Below are 21456 nucleotides of genomic sequence, written 5' to 3' on the forward strand. Positions count from 1 at the left end.
TCTTTTCCAAATTATTTTTGTCCACTTAGCATTTCTCTCTCCCTTCTATGGATCTCATTACGTGCGGATGGTTAGAACTACTTAAGTTAATGTCCAAAACTGAATCTTAAAATTTAAATGAACGCACACATAAAACCGATTATAACCGGATATTATACACGTTTTAATAAACGCTTTATGTATCTTTATTTTAGTGGACTTTTGAGGGAGTAAATGTTTTGGCTCTAGGAGTTTTAGCTTTTGCTGTATTCATAAACAATTTAGGAATTAACTGACGTGCTTGAGTTTAGCTCCTTTCATGATTGGATTACAACGTGGTTTGTGACGCACTTGCTAATCCAACTAGTTACCTGGCCCCAATCTCAGTTTTACTTTGAAACTCTAGACCGGAAGAGCTTGTGTACTTCATTCCACCTTGACGTGGCTACGTGACACACAACGTTATATGAGGACCTTCGCATCTCAGCGGAGCCTGAGTTCAGAGAAGACGCGGAAGAGAAGTGAGAAGGTGACCGTATGCTATTTAACTCGACGTTGAGCAGGAAGGAAGCGAACTACTAGCAATCATGGCCAAGCCTCTGACGGACCAGGACAGGAGGAAGCAGATCTCGGTTAGGGGTCTGGCCGGGGTGGAAAACGTCTCGGACCTGAAAACCAATTTCAACCGGCACCTCCACTTCACCCTGGTCAAAGACCGAAATGTGGCCACCAAACGGGACTACTACTTCGCCCTAGCCAACACGGTCCGGGACCACCTGGTGGGACGTTGGATCCGGACACAGCAGCACTATTATGAAAAAGACCCCAAAGTAAGCAGCGAAATGATGCCGCAGTCCCGCACCGGCTGCCCGTGGGGGTGGGGGGGGGGGGGGGGCGGATGATGCGCTGCAACTGACGGGCTCGCACGCGCACGCGCTCTACGGCTCCTTTGCAGTTTGTGTCCGTTTATAGTAAAACCCCGGCGGATTTGTCTCGGTCCGGTTTGTGCATTGAAGCCGGGTGGAAGTCACGCCGGCTGCGGGAGCTCGTCTGTTACATAACGTTCTGCGCCCGTTTCTGCCTCGGTGACCTTGATGTGATCTGCTGCGCGTCGCTCAGGAGGCTGCTTCACACGAGTCCAAATACCGGGGTCATCACGCCCTGCGCGCTGTGCGGGACCACGACAATCAACTGGTTGTTTAAATGTGTTCAGTATTACGTAACGGTAACTCCATCCCTCCCATCCCATGTGCGGCACCGCACACTGCGCATCGCAAAATGGCCTCACGGGGACAAAGGGCAAATGAATGCTGCAGGAAAAGTAGTATGCAAAGTACACTTTGCATACTACCTTTCCTAAATCCCTGGTCCATCACACTTCTAAAGTACCTGGCGTTACTGAAACCGGAAGCTCTATAAGTATTTAAAGGGCCTTCATTATACAAGCCCCCCCCCCCCCTCCACTGTGGACCAGGCAGGGGCCTGAGGAGGCCTGTATGGCTCAGCCCATTTGTAAATACGGACGACAATTAATGAAAAAAATGGATCCACAAGACGTCCAGCAGCATGTTTTCATGAAAGAAGCTTCAGTATAGGGTGGAAACCACCTGATACACAAAGTTTAGGAGAAGAGAAGAGCCCATGTGACAAATCACATTACATAGCGAATAATCATTTGTATCTACCTCAGTGTTTCCCCTACCATTATAACAAGGGGTTGCCCCCCCACCCTGAATTTACCCCCCCTGAAGAAGTGTAGAATTAAAAAAGAAAAAGTCTTAATAGACTGACAAGGGGAACCACTGAGCCTCAGTGTTGCATCATTACCATGAACGCACAACCTGTAGTCTACTGTGACTCCATCCACCATATGCTGCCGATGACAAATTGTGGCACTGCTGCTGATCAGTTGAAAATAAAAGACAAAATCGGGGCCTTCTTTGGCCAAAAGCTCCCAAGGAAAGGAACAAAGCCATCAGATGAAGAACCAAAGCCAAGACTCACTAGAGCAACTGTGGATTAATCTGACGTTCCCCAAGAAATGCACTATTAACTCTGTTTTGAGTTAAGTTTGCTAAACACTGTAGTGAACATCTGTTTTACAAAAAGATATATTTGTGAGCTGTTGGGCTTTGAGTTAGATGGTTAGTTAGTGCCGGCAGATGCGGCATTTTCATGAGTAGAATCGTATCCTCCAGTAGTCCCAGTTGCAGGGTGTGAAGTCGGAGCGCTCTATGTGTAAATGCAAAACTGTTTGGCTCTCGGTTTTCTTAAGTGGCTCCAAAACTACTGTGAAGTCATTGTACCCTTTGGGAACACAAGCACAGACTCTCCCTCTCCTATTTATACTGCGCACCAAATGCCTTTGTCACTTTGCCACGTGGTCTTTCTTTTTCCACGTCCTTCATACGAGTGGCAGCGTCAGTCGGCAGCAGGATCCCGTGTCCCGCTGCCAGGCGCGTTCCACACGTCCTCACATAGTTTGACCCCTGTTCGTACTCGGTACGTGGGTGTTACCCTTCACTAAGCGGTGAGGAGATGTTCAGTGTTCCTGTGGGCTCCTGATTTGAGTCCGCTCTGTGGAGGGAAGGAGATCCTGTTCGAGGAGCTGCCAGAAATAGCTGTGCTGCTGTGGCCTCTGACAGCTGTTTGCTTCTACAGGGTCAAGAGGGATTCATTATTGGTATACTTGGAATTCCTGTAGACTATTGAATTGTTGGGGGAATTATTTTTGTTCATATAGAAATGTTGAAGTTATTTGAAGTTTAGATAACATTTTAGTAAAAGTGATGAAGCCCAGTGATCCCAGAATGCTTCTTGTTTCTCTGCAGCGTGTCTACTACCTCTCCCTGGAGTTCTACATGGGTCGCACTCTGCAGAACACCATGGTCAACCTGGCCCTGGAGAACGCCTGCGATGAGGCCACATACCAGGTGAGATAAACTATCTTTGGGGAGGGGATGCTAGTTCACATACTCAGATCCACTTGTTCGCCAAAAGTAATTAGACAAAGTGTGTGAACAAAGTGCATTAACGCCACCTTCGTGCTCCCAGGCGAAACTTTTTTTTTCTACTCCTTTGGTTGTAAAACGAAGTCTTTGAATAGAAGTCTGAGTCTACTCTTGATTTATAGACTCCGCGAACATGAGTCTATGGTCCAAATCTCATGAAGTTCCTTTTGTAAATTGTAATCCATTCAAATACACAAAAAATAGCAGTATGCCTTAGGGTGGGTTTACCATGATTGACAGTTCGGAAACCAAGTTAACGTCGAGACAACTACGTCCTCTTCCTTATAATCCGTCTCTGAGATGGGGGCATAGTCACGTTGGTCGGAAACAAGCCAGACCAGCTGCCAACACAAAGTCAGAACAACACAGTACTCTGAAGGATTATACGCTGTAGACTTAATAATTCCCCTTAACTGGAACTGAGATCACCCAACAATATGTGCACAAGCGTGTCCTCATGCTTTTGACTGTACATATAAAGCGATAAACTCCCAACTTTCCACACACAGTCAACATGTCCTATGAAATGTAAGTGACTGATCCGAGGTATAACACACAGGTATAACAACACATTTAACCAAAGCCCTGGTAGTCTAGTGCTGATTTAGTGTTAAACTAAGTAGATTTGGAATTACAGTTCATAACGCAGGCTCCCAGTTATACATTTATCAAGGTGCAAGCTGAAATAAACAACCCTAGTAATGTCATCAGTGAAATAAATAAAACGTTATTAAGTGTCCCCTTTAACGACTATGAGTAGCAGTAATGGCTACAGGATTCATGATGGAAAGACGAGGACTGGTCCAATGTCCACTCCAGGTAACGTGGCCAGGAGCTGATCCTTTTTAAGGCAGTGACCGTGTGTTGGTGTGTCCCTCTGCAGCTGGGCCTGGACATGGAGGAGCTGCAGGACATTGAGGAAGATGCCGGTCTGGGCAACGGTGGTCTGGGTCGCCTGGCTGGTGAGTTCCTGCTGCCTTCTGATTGGCTGCTGACAGACGGAAGGTGGTGTTCAGTGATCTGGGCAGCCTCGACTCAAACGCCCCCACCCCCATTTTCTTTCCTAAGCTTGCTTCCTGGACTCCATGGCCTCTCTGGGCCTGGCTGCTTATGGATACGGCATCCGCTACGAGTTTGGCATCTTCAATCAGAAAATAGTTGAGGGCTGGCAGGTAGGTTCACCTGGGGTGTTTATTTTGTTGTTGTTGATGTTGTAAACGAGCTCATTTTAAGACCAATGTATCCTTTCTACTTATGTTAAACCTCACAGAGCGTTCATTTCTTTTCAGGTTTCTGTTGTTAGCTGAACTCTCCTTTAGTGTGTGGAGGGTTAGAGCTTCCAATGTGAAAATAAATGACTGAAAGAATACAATACAATAATACAATCATCAATAAAACAATTTAAATATGTAAATAATAATAATGTTAATATGTGTTTGTCATTGGATACATTTCTTATTTAAATCACAACTTTAATTTAATCTATTTCAATAATCAATTATTAACCCGTAGATATTTATGTTTCCCTATTATTATTATTGTATATATTTATTTCTAAATTAACCAGCATATTTGAGGCTTTTATTCATACACAACTTTCTTAATTATTGAATTGTTTTGAGTGATTTATATACTCCGCAAAGGGAAAGTAAAAAAAAACCCAAACATGGCTCTGTGTTAAAGATATCTGCACTATTTACCCAAACATTGAGTGCAAGAAATTGTTTGTATTTCATCAAACAGACACAGACCTGTGATGGTAGTTAACAGAAGAAGCTGTGTATCCGTGTGGCAGCCCTCTGATCTGTATGTTCATTGGCACATGTCGATGATTCCACAGGTGGAGGAAGCTGATGACTGGCTGCGCTACGGCAACCCCTGGGAGAAGGCTCGCCCCGAGTACATGCGTCCGGTCCACTTCTACGGACGAGTGGAGCACACAGAGGAAGGAGTGAAGTGGGTTGACACACAAGTAGGTATAGCGACCCACTCCAGAACAGACCTGTTTATTAAAACGATGCTATTTGCCTCTTATCGAATATAATGCTATCTCATTACATATTTTGCTATGGGTAAGATGAGATATTTAATACAGTCATTTATAAATATAATAATGACAAAATTATTAAAATGTGCATTGTAAACAAAAAAATAATTCTTTTTAAATTGTTTTTTTTTTTTAAAGAAAAGTGACTATGATATGTGAGCTGGACATTTAACAGACTCTGGTCCAACAGATAAAAGGTACAATGTGTAATATCTGGCCACATGCTCCCAACAGATAGGAGCAGCATTTACTTACTACTAGGCTAAAAGCAATCAATATTTAATGTCACCAGTTATACAAATGTAACTTATAAGGGCAGGAAACACAGAAATAATTAACATATTATACATTGTTTTATTTCTTTTCAGGTGGTTCTGGCTCTTCCTTATGACACCCCAGTTCCCGGTTACAGAAACAACATTGTCAACACCATGAGATTGTGGTCTGCTAAGGCCCCCTGTGACTTTAACCTCAAGGACTGTGAGTAGTGTTGTCTGTATTGCTGAATAACCATATTTATATAACAGTTACTAAACATGAACATAAACGATTTCCCACAGTTAATGTTGGCGGCTACATTCAAGCCGTGCTGGACAGAAACCTGGCTGAGAACATCTCCAGGGTCCTCTACCCTAACGACAATGTGAGTCGATCAATAGGGTTTTACACAAAATAGAGACAGGAATTATAAAACCACCCTTTGCAAGATTAAAATTTAAAAGTATGAATTGACTTCAGCTCCTCCTTTTACGTACACTAGCTAACGTGAGGTCAGGTGGACTGTAGCTACCGAGAGAGAGAGGAGAGGGACCGAGAGAGACGGAGGGATCCGAGGCCTGTGCGTGTGTCCTCGTCCTTCTTATTGCTCCTTTAAAGTGACGTAACTGGAGTTGATTGAAACTTTGTTGCAGTGTTTTTTTTCTTTGTCCTGATTCTGCAACACTTAACAGCGAACTAAATATTGTAAACAAACATCACGCCTGAGCAAACTGTTCTGTCATTCGTCCAATTTTAATGCAGCTATAAATAGACTTTCTTTTTGAGTGTGGGGGATTGGGGGAGCATGAACCCAGTTGGGATGTAGAAGGGGGTGCGTGGCCTAAAACGTTAGGGATTGGTCCTCTACAACAGCGGTTCCCATTCTCCACAGCATCATCAGCTAGAATAACAATTTCAGCATTGCATGTATTCTAAAAGATGACCTTTTCATGTTGCCTTTGTTTCCCAGTTCTTTGAAGGGAAGGAGCTGCGTCTGAAGCAGGAGTACTTTGTCGTAGCAGCGACTCTTCAGGACATCATCCGCCGATTCAAAGCCTCCAAGTTTGGCTCCACTGAGTTTGTGCGACTGGACCTTGCTTCGCTGCCGGACAAGGTGTGACATCCCAGACTGCTGTATGCACGTGTGCCTTCACTCTTTAAAGCACTGCACAGTTTTCTTTCTCTCCGTCTGCAGGTGGCCATCCAGCTGAACGACACCCATCCTGCTATGGCCATCCCCGAGCTGATGAGGATCCTGGTGGACGTTGAGAAACTCACGTGGGTGAAGGTATGTGGCCCTCCAGCACTGCAGCAACACACAGACCTCAGAATCCTTAAAACAAAGGGAGGACCGATTGTTGGATAGCCAACAATGGCCCACTCGCGTTGTTTTGGACCCACCCTGCTGGTACCGTAACTAATGCCTGTTCAGCAATCCTTTGTCTTCGCTTCATTCATCACTGCAGAAACAATGAACTAGCCCACCAGTCAAAGCTGAAGTCACAAAACTTCGAGTAGGAGTGATGTTTTCTCAAATCTGGGATAACCATCTAGAAACCACTCATTTTGTCTCTTTTTTTCAGAGATTAGCAGCTTGAACACATCTCAGATGGGCCCCAATTTATATTAATCTAAAAGTGAGGTTTACTTCTATGATTTCAACAATTATTAGTACCTCAAAACATTACTGTTGTAGGAATTATTATCTAAAATTACTACTTTTTTTTGCTGTTATTTGTATGGACTAAGCTAAACTATACAATGTTCCTTTTAGATCCTGAAAATATATAATCATATTGGTGATCATATATCACAAATTATGTTTTTGATATCAATTATATCAATTGGAAATATTGTTAATAATATGATTAGGTGAAATGAGACAAGAAGGGAAAACAATTTAGTAAAAGAAGAAAACTTGTCGCGGCGCAGGGGGTAGAGCGGGTGCACTGAGTCCCGGCTGCCCCATCAAGTCGAAGTGCCCCCGAGCAAAAATGTAAAAAAAGCCATGGGTTTAAATTGTAATGTAAGTCGCTTTGGATAAAAGCGTCTTCTAAATGACCTGTAATAATAATAAAAAACTGAAACCTTTCTAAGCAATGTATATGAACATAACCCTGGTTCCCTTCTCTGGCTGCATTGGCTCTAGTTGGCATCTTACCGCCGCGTTTTCCCAAGTCCAGAAACATGCAGCTCAGGTCAAATGGTTGCTAAGAACTGCCCACATTTTACTTGGGAGGCAATTCGGTGAGGCTCCGGGACAATCACTATTGTAGCTAAAATACACGACAAGACAACTTTTAACAGATACAGGGAATTCTGATTTATTTTCATAATTTCCTGTATGTTAAATACAAATCCTCTTATGTCCTATTCTTACTTGTTGTATGAGAGACGTGATCATGTCAGATGTCTCTGGTGCTGTCCTCTCTGTGCCCAGGCCTGGGACATCGTGGTTCGTACCTGTGCCTACACCAACCACACCGTCCTGCCCGAAGCCCTGGAGCGTTGGCCCGTCGACCTCTTCCAAAACCTGCTGCCCCGTCACCTGGAGATCATCTACGAGATAAACCGCCGGCATCTGGAGGTAGGGGGGGGAAGCTATCAGATTTCTTTGAATGTGTGATTTATCAGCAGTAAATTGATTAGTTTGGATGGTGGGGGTGGAGTTACGGTGCAGTACACATTGAGTAAAGCCAAGAGGCGGTTAAGGACCGTCTGAGTGCACACTCCGACATACTGAGACGTCTCTGTCCCTCCCCTTCTAGCGCATCGCCACGCTTTACCCTGGAGATCTTGACCGCATGCGCCGAATGTCCCTGATCGAGGAAGGGGACGTCAAGAAAATCAACATGGCCCACCTGTGCATTGTGGGGTCTCATGCTGTTAACGGAGTGGCCCGCATCCACTCAGAGATCATCAAAGACACCGTGTAGGGAAACCAGTCCACCCTCGTCTCTTCTGTGGCTCGTGAAGGCTTAATGTGTCGAAGCCTTGGGCCGTGTTTGTGTTTGACGAGCCGCTCCAAGAACTGACTTAAGGCAGAAGAATGTCCGTAAAACCTACTTATTTACAACTGTTGTTGCTCCTCAGGTTCAAGGATTTCTACGAAGCAGACCCGGAAAAGTTTCAGAATAAGACCAACGGCATCACACCCAGGCGCTGGCTGGTCATGTGCAACCCTGGCCTGGCTGAGGTCATCGCAGAGGTGCGTTTCTTCTTGTTCATACACACGTGTGCAGAGAAGTGTGAAGAGAGCCCTGTTTAATGTGTTCATGTAGACAGTATTAGCTGACTCAGCACAGAATTTAACATTTATACTGCAGATCCACTTGTGCCAATTGTCCCCATGTGGTAATTGTTTCCTTTAGAGGATTGGTGAGGACTACATCCGTGACCTTGACCAGCTGAAGAACCTTCTGGACTTTGTGGACGATGACTCCTTCATTCGGGATGTTGCCAAAGTCAAACAAGTGCGAGCTTATAATACTTGTATAGAGGTGAACATTTTCTCGGCTTCTTCCTGTTTTCTGTAAAATCTCATTCCTCTTTGGCACCTCAACGTTTAGGAGAACAAGATGAAGTTTGCTGCCCACCTTGAGGAGACCTACAAGGTGAAGATCAACCCCAACTCCATGTTTGATGTCCATGTGAAGAGGATCCACGAGTACAAAAGGCAGCTGCTCAACTGCCTGCACATCATCACGCTGTACAACCGTGCGTGTCTTTCTAATTTTTTCTTCTGGTTCTTGGAAAACAAATATGGATTCAGAGTGAAAGCGAAAGCTTTTTGTCTTCAATCAGGAATCAAGAAGGAACCAAACAAGTCATGGACCCCCAGGACCGTAATGATTGGAGGAAAGGTGTGTGGTTGAAGGTGTTTCATTATGTTTTATTTCTGCCATATGCTTATCTTCTGTGTGTCCACAGATATATATATATATATATATATATATATATATGCATATGTTGAGTAAAGTTATGGGAGTACTGGAAAACATCCTGACCAGCTCCATCTAAAGCGAAAAACAGATATTTTTACTCAATTTATATTCATACATAAAGAGCAATTCCTCAAATTGGCTTTATGATTAATTTGGATATAGAGCCATTATTTATTTTCTGATTAGATTGCCTATTTTCAGTAAAAACAAGAATAAAGTGATTCCACATAATACGGTTTCCTGCTTCCTGAAAACATTCTATATACACGTGTTGAACTCCAGCCTGGTTCTCATTTATTTGCTGTGTCTTCAGGCGGCTCCCGGTTACCACACTGCCAAGATGATCATCAAGCTGATCACATCGATTGGCGACGTCGTAAATAATGACCCCATGGTGGGAGATCGCCTCAAAGTCATCTACCTGGAGAACTACCGGGTCACTCTGGCTGAAAAGGGTAAGGCACCACTTAGTCATTTGGTAACACATTAAGGAATCACATATAGAGAATTGTGAATTTCTTGTCCGCAGTTATTCCTGCATCTGACCTGTCGGAGCAGATCTCCACAGCAGGCACTGAGGCCTCTGGCACCGGGAACATGAAGTTCATGCTGAATGGAGCCCTGACCATCGGCACAATGGATGGAGCCAACGTGGAAATGGCAGAGGAAGCTGGAGAGGAGAACCTGTTCATCTTCGGCATGAGGGTGCCCGATGTGAAGGCGATGGACATTAAGGGGTGAGCGTCATAACAGAGTTATCAAAATATTGACAGTGCCGATGTTTGGATCAAATAATCCGTCTCATAATCTGCCATCGTGTTCTCGTTTAATGTATTTTGTCTTCAGCTATGACGCCATGTCGTACTACAACCGTATCCCAGAGCTGAAGCAGGCAATGGATCAGATATCTGGAGGCCTCTTCAGCCCCAGCCAGCCTGACCTCTTCAAAGACCTCGTCAGCATGCTGATGCAGCACGATAGGTGAGAGCACACTGCTTCCGCTGAGGGACCGGCCCGTGCACATAATGACGTACAGCTTGCCGCCTGCATCTGACCTGTCGGAGCAGCTGTCCAAACGACGAGACTGACGCACATCGTTTGAGACATTTAAAGCACTGATGTGACCTCTTCCCACTGTCCTCATCAGCACGTTTCGTATTGCTTTAGAGTAGAATCCTTGTGAACTGTACATCTGTGTTGCAGGTTTAAGGTGTTTGCAGACTATGAGGAATACATCAAATGTCAAGAGAGAGTCAGCGAACTCTACAAGGTCAGCAAGACACTCATTGGTCCAGACGACTTCTATTTCCATGTTAGATATGCAATGTTTTACTGTATATGAGTCTATATGATATAATACTGTTCTATTCAAACTTGGTAGACCGCACTAAATTGTGTAGCATCATATTATAGTCTAGAGTGTTTCACTGTGCTGTACTGCGAGTATCTTTTTCTTGTCAGGTAATGATTTAGTTTAATCTTATTTTGTGATGTAACTCCCATCCTCCTCTCCCTAAAGGACCCTAAAGAGTGGACCAAGATGGTGATTCACAACATCGCCGGCTGTGGCAAATTCTCCAGTGACCGCACCATCTCCCAGTATGCCAGGGAGATCTGGGGCATGGAGCCCAGCCTGGAGAAGATCGCTGCTCCTGACGATCCTCGCTAACACCTCCTCACTGTAGCTCACCATGTGACCCATGTAGCTTTTCCCCCTGTCTACTGTGGCATTATTTCTTTACGTCGTGAACCCTGATACCAGCTCTGTTACTTCCAGTTAAAATTGCAGTAACCTGTATCGAAGTGGGCTGAGCCGCAATCTGGGTCCTGGTCTGTGCACCAGCAATGCACTCACTGCTGGGTAAAAACCTCCACGCAAGCATTTCAGCTGTTGGCCTACATTTCTCCTTGAATCGTGAAACATTAAAGATACACTTACGTATTTCTTTATACCGCTCCTGTTTTCCAAAGCTTTCTCATAATGGAAGTTTGAAAAAAATTTAAACTGAAAATATCAACCAGGAGCAAAGAAAATTAATGACTAATTCATATTTTTAATTTAACACTTATTCTAACCGCGTCCCCCTTCGCCGGCACAGCCGATGTGGCTCCTAAAACCCAGCAAACAGCAGACAAACCTCAGCAATGTTCTGGTCCTCAACAAGCCTACGTCTTCCATGGGAGAGGCGGGTTACTCGGTGGTTGTAGCAGCACTGTGACTGCGCCGCATCAGCGGGAAGCCATTTCTTCATTCAGCACAGGAAAACCTTTGATGATTGTTCTGTATTAAAAACTTCCCAGTGTATGTGTCATGGTTTTATGTGCGTATATCCATTCTGTGTGTGTTATTAGCAGTGGAGGTCAGGGGAGCTCTGTTATCCATGAGTTTAGCTGCAATGTCCTCAGCATGTTTGTGTCTCGTTCTGCTGTACTCCCTTCATGAAAGTGACCTGTTTTAGAAGATAACAAAGCCTTCTCTGCCTAACAACCCAAAGTGACTGAATTAACCTTTGGAAGCTGTGTGTTTCTGTTAATGTAGTTTGTGTGTACAACACGTGAGTCCATGACACTGTGGCTATCGGCTCGATCGATGTACTGTAACAGCATACTGTCTGACTGACCACGCTGAACCTTTCAATTCACTCTCAGCCAGTGCTTTTCCTTTTTAGTCAATAAATGACAAATCTGAATTAACAGCCCATTTTTTTCAGCCCATTTTTGCACAGACACACAAGGTTTGTTACATTCCTGCCCCCAAAATGAAAGGACCAGATTCGGCGTGATTGATGTTCAAGCTAACCCTGCACCATAAAACCTGCACTTTGGTTTCAGATCAATTGACCTGATTATTCTGCAACAGCTTTTGTGAGCGGTCAACGGCAGATGCTTCAAAGCTTCCCCACACTGACTGATGGTAGCCTTCTGTTCCGCAAAGCAAATTTAGCTCAATACCACTGTACGCTCCCAAAAAGGGAGGAGGATCCCTCCGCCAGGGTGGACCGAATGTGGTAGATGTCATGTTTACAGAATGAACAATGTTAAAGATCTATAATATGTCATTTCTGTCGTGTTCAATGCACATGACAAATGATTCAAATATTGGTTGGTATATCAGTAAGCCAAATAATAGCTTATTACTTCATAAAGAGGATGGGCAGGACATCTGAGAGCAGTGAACATAGAAACATAAAGGTTAGAGAGATACTTTCTACTGACTACCAGTAGAGGGTGATGTAGCTACTGTAATGTACTGTGATCATTGAATGCCCTTCATCACAGAGTGATTGCAAAATGAAGTGTAGAGTGTATAGTTTGCTATTCTACAGAAATACAATGAATTAAGGAAGCGGATTAATCAAACTTAAGACAATATTCATTTGGCAAATGACTCCATTGATAATTATCAATTTATTTGCTCCTTTGGGGTTTTATATTGTTTTGTCTGGCACAGTGATGGCCTTCACTGTCTCAAGATGTCACACAAACAACTACAGGAGATTTTCCAAGTGTCCAATCAATGAGTTTTCTGGTATGAAGCTCCAATTGACGTTGGATCGTCCACGAGAAGAAGCAGCTCATGCTAATCTACCAACTGTGTGTGTGTGACATCATGGTTTGTGTGATTCCACACTTGGCCTCTCAGACCCGTTCCTCCTGCCCCTCCCAAATCCATATGATGGACGGTTGTCCATCACAAGCCCACCCCTCCTGCCCTCCCATCCATCATATTAAAGCCCCATTTCCCCCTTTGTGCTCTCAGTTTCCTCCACCTGATCCCCCAATTCCTCACACTCTGGGATGGACTGCAGTGATTACGGTAAGACAAACATTTTCATCAACTTCTGATGCATTTCGCTTTTAACAACTTACTTAAACACCCCTATTATGTTTTTGTATATGCAGTATGTGACTGCTTCATGATACACTTATGACACACTGTAGTTTAGTTGTAAGCAGATGTATGTCTTATTATCTATTAATGGATTTATTACATTACATGTCGTTTAGCTGACGCTTTTATCCAAGGCGACTTACATTGTATTTTTAACCCATGGCTTTTTACATTTTTGTCCGGGGAGCAATTAGGGGTTAGGTGTCTTGCTCAGGGACACATGGGGCAGACGAACCACCAATCTTGCGGTTCCCGGTGCACCCTCTCTACCCTCTTTATCAACTTCGCCTACTTTGCTTTAATCGTGTTCTTTTATAATGATATGATCCAAGTCTTGACACTGTGTTAATCTTTTAATACCTTTTTATACGAATGTACAAGTCATCCACACTATGTAAATAAATTGACAAAGATATTGAACACAATATCAACCTCCTAGACTTTCAGACGCATCTGATGGACTTTATTGTTGTTGTAATTGGCTCACAAGTCCTTGAGAATAAAGAAGTATTTCTGGATAAATAAATACTTCATGACAATAAATAAATACAATAAACTAGAGAGGTATCTCAGAAAGAAAATGTGCACTTTGATATTTGGAGATGACTTTAAAAGTCATCTTGACCTTTGAGGGATAGTTTATTGTTGCAATTTGAAATGGAATTGTATGAAGTACTTCCCAATACTCTGTGATTTATTACTACCTAGGGTTGTTTGGAGAAGCAGACAGGAGTACTAGTATGGGAGCAAAGTACTGTACTGCTCTGGCCGTATATTAGACACCTGTAGATAAATACCTGTTTAAACCTGCACTATATTTTGTCTATTTTCCCTGCGTCGCCGTCAAACGTCAGTCTCACGCCCTGTCCTGCTCCTTTCTTATGATTACTTTTATCAAAGTCGTCGTGGCCTCTGTGCCACTTTATCCCCCGGGCGTGCAGCTATCTCATTTATGTTAGTATTAGTGCTGCCTGTGGGTTTGGTTGGTTGGCTAGTTTCAGTTATTCGGTGACTTTTGTAAACTTGGAAAAGCAAAGTCACAGGTTCCAGGTGATGGCAGCGGTAGACCAGAAACGCCCGTGTTCTGAGAGGTTCCGAGAGGTTCTGAGAGGTGGAATGGACACTAACTTACAAAAACATAAGGGGAATGGGCCTCCTACAGTTGTTTAAGCTTTATATAACACATAATAACTCATAATGTGTTTATGTCATTGTGATCAGTTTGATCAGTGAGCCTGAGTATTTTTAAATATCAATGGAGTTTGTGCGATATGCAATGACACATAAATACAATGGATAGTTCTTAACCGTGGAGGAGTTATGGTTAAAGCCAAATAATATTATTTATTCCTGCATGTCTGATACGTTTGGGAGTGAAAATAAACTGAGGGTCCTCATGTTGTGTCGGTTTCCCAGAGCTGGATACCCTGGAGGTACCTCCTCTCACCCCGACCAGTAAAGAGGTCCTCAGCCAGGCGGTGAAGGCCAGTTTTGCTGGATTTGCCCAGGAGAGAATCAACCATCACTTCCCAAAGGGTACAGCCCGGGTCACATCAATACATCTTCCATTATGGGAGGTCATGGAGCTGTGAATAGTGCATTCAGAGTTGTAGATGGATTCATATATTTGCTTATGTTCAGATCCTACCTTGTGGTCTGAGTGGGAGGTGAACTACTGGCTGGACTGGTGCCAAAATGAGTTTGGTCTCCACTGCCTGGGTTCAGACCTGAGAGGCCTGCAGGGCAGTGCGCTGTGTGGCCTGGAAAGAGATGCTTTCCTGAGCCTCATGTCTGACTGCACCGCAGGAGAGATCTTGTGGGAGCATCTGGAGACCATGAGGAGAGGTGAAGACAGACTGATTCTTCAGAGCTTCTAACTTGAAATGTCCCTTGGGGTTGTAGTATGTTCTTTATTATTAGTCCTTGTCAGTGCTCATGGAGTAATAACACAATATTATTCTGTTTGAATTCAACTCTCCAGAGGATGAATATGACTCGACTATACCATCTTACTGCCAGCTTCTAATCAACAAAGGTAATAATAATAATTAGAGCTGGGCACGTCAACGGATTAGTATTTTTTTCACGTTAACACGTAAATGCAGGAACGGCCACCATTATTTTAACGCATGTCAACAAAGTCACTTTAAAATTATTATTATTTTCAGTCCGTTCACTTCCCTCTAACAGGGACACCTGCTATTTAACATAGATTATAGATAGATAGATTAATGGCAGATATATAGACTGTTTATGCTGTCCTGACAAAAGATTCATGTTTACCTTTTCAGAAAAAAAGATAAAATAGATAAATGTTAGCTTGTCTGTTATGATGGTATGATAATGGAAGGTAACTTGTTTCTCTATGACATACTAGATAAAATGCCAATGTCCTGGCAGTGGAAAATAGCTTTGGTTTTATGTTAAGTTTAAGTTGAGATTTACAAGAAAAATATTTGAACTGCTTCTGTGTAAAGGGAATACTGCCTCTTATTTGTTTAATTTCGAAAATTTCGAAATTCATTATTAAAATTCATTATTAAAATGTTCACATTACAATCAATTGCAATAAAAGATTTGAATCATTGCTCAGCACTTATAATAATGTCTTCTTCCCCGACTGTTGTAATTACTATAATATCTACTTCAACAATCACATGTAATAACTATATCTTTTCTTGTCATAATTCATTTACCTGTGTTTCCTCAGACTTTGCTCAGGAACATACAGACAAACACAGTTACCATGTTCAGTATTATCCTACTGAGAGGACGGACCTTCTCACTCTGCATCCTGTGACGGTTGAACATCAGGACTACTATCTGATAAAGACAGAAGAGCCCAGTAGGAACATGGCCGCTGCTGCTCCGCAGCATGAATCAGGGGCCAGAGGTGAAACACACGTTATACATTACAACGGGAAAATGAAATGACAGCAAATGAATGCAGCCGTCAGTCTAAATCAGAGCATTACTGGAGCAGTAAATAACTATTTGCTATGTTAATAGTGGAGTAATGTCTACCTGAGCAGACACAAAGTCTCTCCCTATCTCTCTTTGTCGGTCCGGCTGCTCGTACGTCATGCTCATACAATTCCCTTTGGAAACGTCTTCTAACCCACTCGGGAACTCAGAGTTTACTTATTATTTTCAGAAGGGTCGGTGGAGACCAAAGCAGAGGCAACAGTCAATATTGGACTTCTAACACATGCATAACTGAATGATAGTGTTGCTCTGTATATACTGAATCTGTAAATAAGTAATGTGTTTCACATAACAAGTAACTAACTGGTGAAGAAAGTACACTTGACCACTGTTTGCAGGACTCACGGCAGACTGACAAAGCTAAAAAAAAAGTAACTATCCACAGTTTAGCATCCTCCACCTAGAACCCTCCTTCCTCATTAATCAGCTCTCTCCTGTGTCTCTACTGTTTAATTGCAGAGACGGACTCAGAAGCAGACATAGCGCACAGTGACGACACAGAGATTGTGGGCTCTTTATCCTGGACCGCTCCCCTCCAGGATCTAGAGCAAATGACGGAGGAGACCATGTCTGGGGACGTCTTTACCTTACCACTCCAACACAAGAGCTTCAGAGAATACGTTGGCAACAAAACAGATCTGGGCAGCGCCGTGATACCAGCAGCTATCCTTGCTGGATACACTGGTATGTTTTTATATCTCCGCTGGACTTTTACCAGTTGTAAATCGATGCAGCAGGTCTTCAATTTATTGTTTTAACAGGAAGTGGTCCTATTCAACTGTGGCAGTTTCTGCTAGAGCTTCTCACAGACCGCAGCTGTCAGTCATGTATCAGCTGGACAGGAGATGGGTGGGAATTCAAGCTGACGGATCCTGACGAGGTACTTAACACCTAAAGGTTTGAACAATACAGTTAAGCCATGTTAAGCCTTCTTTAAGACAAGTTAGCCCACCTCTGTCAAATGTTTCCAACAATTCCAAAACGTATTTCATCATGTTATATCTAGTTTTTGGTCACTGCTAGATGGAAGAAGAAGAAGAGTAAGTTGGAAGTATAATAATTCTGGAGTTGTTAATATGTGCTTGGCTGGTGTGTACAGTACCAGACAAACATTTGGACACATCTTCTCATTCAATTCAATGAGAAACTTTTGACTGGACTATAGCTATCATTTATCTCTGATTGTGGCCTTTATGCTAAGCTAAGCAAGGCTAAACATACCCTTTGCATGTTTCTTTAGAGTTCAAATGTGGCTTTGGAGACAGGTATCAGTTTCCCAAGTAGAGCAACCCAAATCTAGCCAGCACCTCAAGATCAGATTGCGGGTGATAGAGGTTTTAAGTGTCCAAATACTAATTACAAACTGCAAACTGAAGGTCCTTCTACCTGAGCTGCTGCCTGCTCTCCTCCCGGAAAGGTTGGCCGTTTGAGGCAGGGAGGACCAAACAAATATATGAGTTGATTCTGACACTTTGGATTGAATCCAACAAACAATATATCCAAACGATTTACGGTTTAAGACAGGAAGGGCCATAATCCAATTACATGTAATGTAATTAAATGATGTCTTTTTATCGGTCTAGCACAGGGGTGCCCATTCTTTTCCGGTTTGCAATCTCAATCTACCCCCTCCCCTCCGACGACCAGCCGACAGGGGGGGAAATTAAATGAAACTAAATGCGCCCGTTAGTAAGCAAGGATGCGCCCGTTAGTAAGCACGTGGCGTGATTTTTTTTAGCAATGGCAGGCATCTACTGGCACTGCCTAGTGCTGGACCATGGATCGATCGCAATCGACCTATTGGTCACTCCTGGTCTAGCGCTTCATGTTTGTGTAAGCAATATGATTAAGATCAGTTCATCAGCCCAATTTTTTGTGACTCAAGCCTGTGCTGTTGTCATCTAGCAATTTCAAACATGACATCTGCAGCTTTAAATATATTTTTTCATTATTGTATAGGAGTATAAGGTTGTTGTATCTGGAGCTCTAGAAGTTGATATGTAGCTGTGTCTCCAGGTGGCCCTGCTGTGGGGTCAGAGGAAGAACAAACCCAAGATGAACTACGAGAAGCTGAGTCGTGGCCTGCGATACTACTACGACAAGAACATCATCCGCAAGACGGCTGGCAAACGCTACGTCTACCGCTTTGTCTGCAACCTGCAAGGCCTGCTGGGATATGAGCCCGAGGAGCTTCACGCCATGTTGGACATTGGTAACAAGAATCGCTAGCGAACTCAACAGTAGCAACAAAGGGACACTTTTTATATGGGATTCTTCAGTTCATAACTTTTTATCGGTTTCCTTTTGTTCATGTAAATCAGAGGCTTAGAGGATGATACATCCTGTGTGTGTAGGTGTGGGTGGATGTGGACAGTTTGCTCTTAATACTGTATAAGTTTTGAGTCTTAATAGATGAATGGTAGCACTTTATCTTGATTGTAATTACAGTCAAACAATAAGACAAGCACATAAAGCCACGTCATTTACTCCTCTGAGAATACATACGACTGGTGGAGTTGGTTTCCCAATATACAACCAACAATATAAGCCACCAGTTATTTCCAGTGAGAAACTAATAGTGAGAGAATACCGTGTTTTTAACGGAGATCATGTGTGGCCGGACTAATGGAACCTAATTGATGTATTCACACTCGCTCAGCCTTTCACTTCACCTCGGATGAGAAGTAGGCTGTGTGTGTGGGTGACTAGAATAGGCGGCTCCTGCAGCGAAATCAAGCGCCCAGATCTAACATCTCCCACCTCATAAGGCTTGTTTATGGATTTATTGCCCTCTCAATTCCTGATACACCGGGGGATCCATTTCTGCTTCTGTTGATTTAAGCATGAATCTTTTCAGTCGGACCCTGCAAAGCATGTTTATGGTGTATTCTCACATAAGAAGAACAGACAATTTGTGATAGAACGTGTCTGTTGAGGTTATGTTAGTGTGATGCAAAATAGAAAGCTTTTCCTCTACTTATGTATCAGTATTTTCTTTTTTCTTTGTTTCAGCCCCAGTATAATGGAATAATTGGAATTTATACTATAGATCAGGGGTCACCAAACTTTTTTCTCTGGGGGCCACATTATCGTTCCTGACTGTGATGGGGGCCGGGGCCGGGTCAGCTATATAACATAGAATTGTATGACCCAGATCAAAATGACCACCAGCAGGCCTCATTGTGTAGTAGAGATTACTAGCAGTAGGCTCAAAACTAAAGCACAACCATAATACAGAATGGGGCCCTGGCAAGGAGGGATGACAGATTGAACACAAGAAGCACCATATTCAGGGTTCATACACATTTTAACCAATACTTTTCCATGACTTTTCGGCACATTTCCATGACTACTTTGATTAATATGTGCGAGGGAAAGAGAGCAAGACAGCGCTTAGTTTGCAGACGGTGAAGGCTCCGAAGAGAGAAAGTGACCGTCTCTCTCTCTCTCTCTCTCTCTGCTCGTTCTTTCAGTTAAACTAGCAGCTCTGCTACAGGAGCAGATAACTTTAACGTTACATGGCGGTCACATCGTCTCTAAACAGTCCGCTCACAGCGAAGTCCTGCGCGGAAGTCTTTTTTTTAAAAAGAATTCACCAACACCACAAAACATTTCGGCACAGCGGGAAAAAAAGTCCGCGAGTGACAGTACAATTACATTATGGAAGTAACTTGCCAACACTGTCAGCACCTACTTCGCCTCAGGCAACATCGCAACAAGCGAGTGAATCAGAAGTGAACTGAACGTTATGCCATGACGACTTTTGGGGATTGCCTCATTGGGCCGGTTCAAGTAGTGGGGGGCAGAGGGGCTGGGGGGCCAGTCAAAGGGGGGTGGCGGGCCTGAGTCGGCCCGCGGGCCTTAGTTTGGTGACCAATGACCTAACTCACAACTGGTCTGCACTTTAGCTTGTTAGGATTTCACTTACTGTTACTGTACTGTTAATTTATATTGCACACATTTCATTTAATTCAAGTTTTTCTTTTACAACCTGCTCAGTTTAGCACTTTTCCCCTTACCTAATTTCTGCCTTATCCATACCTCATTTTTATTTTTATTTCATGTACATTTATGTAAATATTGTATTTTTTATTTTAATTTTAAAATTGGTCGGCTTTCCAGAAAAGGCAAGCACAAAAATTTCAATACACAGGGCGTGTGTAATTGACAATAAAAATCTTTCAATCTAATGATGTTGTTATATGAAATTAGAACTATGAAGTATGATACTATGTTTGTTATATTAGTCCTATATTATGTTATATGATATTATAAATATGAAGTTTGTGTATCAACTGGCAGCTAACTAACTAACATCATGGCACGGAGGTGTTTTTTTCATCGCATTCAACAACTCAAATGTGAATTAAGAACCTTTTAATATGTCAAAGAACCATTTAATATCCCAAATAACAAAAAACACGTAGAACCATCTAATAGATAAAATGGTTCTTTAGAAGGTGTTGGTTCTTTGTAGAACCAGACTGTCTTGGGGCTTGTGTTTTTTTAAAAACACTTTAGAAATATAGCTATTAGGTAGATGGATGAGGTAGGATGGAGTGGGAGATGAAGGAAGGTGTTCTTACAGGTGTCCAGTCTCAGGCACGTTGATGTTGACGTCCTGGATGGTCTCCTTTTTCTTCTCTTTTGTCTCCTATTTCTTTGTCTCCTTGTCCTGCATCTTGCGCCTCATTTTGTCCATCTCCGTCTGCCGGTCTTGCATCCGTCTCCCAAAAGTTCCTCTTTTCTTTTTTTGAAGTCGAGGCAGATGTTCTCAAGGACTGTTTTGTCGTCCTCTAAATCCTGGATCCTGGTAATAAGGATCTGATTTTCCTCTCGGATCTTAGAGATCAGGAAACCACTGCTTGTGACCGTCTCGTGGTGGGTATCCTCTTGGCTCTTTTTAGAAGCAGCCAGAGAATCCCTCCGGGTCTTCAGCAGTTTATGTTCTGCTTTCAACTGCTGCCAGGTCTGGTTGTTGACCGTGAGTTCAGCACTTTTGACAGAAAGTTGTTCTGTGGTCTCGGTGAGCTTCAGCAATAAACCCTCGTTCTCCCTGATAGTCTCAGCCAGAGCCTCTGTCTTGATGTTTAGCAGTTTGTGTTCTGCTTCCAACTGTTGGTTGTTGGCCTGCTGCTTGTGCAGCTCCTCTTGAAGAGAAACGTAGGTGGAAAGTAACCCTGTTACTTTAGACTCCATGGACTGTTGTTGGTTATTCAGTTCCTTGAATGTCTTTTCCTCCAGATCTTCATATTTCTGCTGCCAGTTTTGACAGTGAGTTGTTCTTCTGTCTCTCTGAGCTTCAGAACTGAATGGTTGTTCTGCTCAATAAGATTCTGG

General features: G+C 43.1%; 2 protein-coding genes across 2 annotated transcripts; both read left to right on the top strand.

Annotated features, from left to right (window-relative positions):
* Positions 1–392: 392 nt before the first annotated feature.
* pygmb (phosphorylase, glycogen, muscle b) lies at positions 393–11929 on the top strand. The gene is made up of 20 exons (XM_040181627.2): positions 393–809; positions 2811–2912; positions 3874–3952; positions 4059–4162; positions 4831–4962; positions 5406–5517; positions 5598–5680; positions 6266–6409; positions 6491–6583; positions 7736–7882; positions 8064–8227; positions 8389–8503; positions 8667–8768; positions 8865–9012; positions 9100–9158; positions 9553–9694; positions 9769–9976; positions 10086–10220; positions 10443–10509; positions 10759–11929. Exons 1-20 carry the CDS (start codon positions 567–569, stop codon positions 10906–10908), a joined length of 2529 nt encoding a protein of 842 aa, XP_040037561.1. The 5' UTR covers positions 393–566; the 3' UTR covers positions 10909–11929.
* Positions 11930–13037: 1108 nt separating this feature from the next.
* Positions 13038–18382, top strand: LOC120822723 (protein C-ets-1-like). Its single transcript, XM_078105766.1, has 8 exons — positions 13038–13056; positions 14548–14667; positions 14773–14976; positions 15104–15166; positions 15842–16035; positions 16578–16800; positions 16878–16996; positions 18133–18382. The coding sequence occupies exons 1-8, from the start codon at positions 13038–13040 to the stop codon at positions 18343–18345; spliced, it is 1155 nt and encodes a 384-aa protein (XP_077961892.1). The 3' UTR covers positions 18346–18382.
* The last annotated feature ends 3074 nt before the right edge of the window (positions 18383–21456 follow it).

Source organism: Gasterosteus aculeatus, chromosome 7, assembly GCF_964276395.1.
Source record: "Gasterosteus aculeatus chromosome 7, fGasAcu3.hap1.1, whole genome shotgun sequence".
Lineage (NCBI taxonomy): Eukaryota > Metazoa > Chordata > Actinopteri > Perciformes > Gasterosteidae > Gasterosteus > Gasterosteus aculeatus.

Coding starts and splice junctions, on each gene's coding strand:
- LOC120822723 (XM_078105766.1), top strand. Junction 15,167..15,841: donor CCAGCTTCTAATCAACAAAG/GTAATAATAATA, acceptor GTGTTTCCTCAG/ACTTTGCTCAGGAACATACA. Junction 16,997..18,132: donor AGCTGACGGATCCTGACGAG/GTACTTAACACC, acceptor CTGTGTCTCCAG/GTGGCCCTGCTGTGGGGTCA.
- pygmb (XM_040181627.2), top strand. CDS start 567: ATGGCCAAGCCTCTGACGGACCAGGACAGGAGGAAGCAGATCTCGGTT. Junction 810..2,810: donor ATTATGAAAAAGACCCCAAA/GTAAGCAGCGAA, acceptor GTTTCTCTGCAG/CGTGTCTACTACCTCTCCCT. Junction 5,681..6,265: donor TCCTCTACCCTAACGACAAT/GTGAGTCGATCA, acceptor TTTGTTTCCCAG/TTCTTTGAAGGGAAGGAGCT.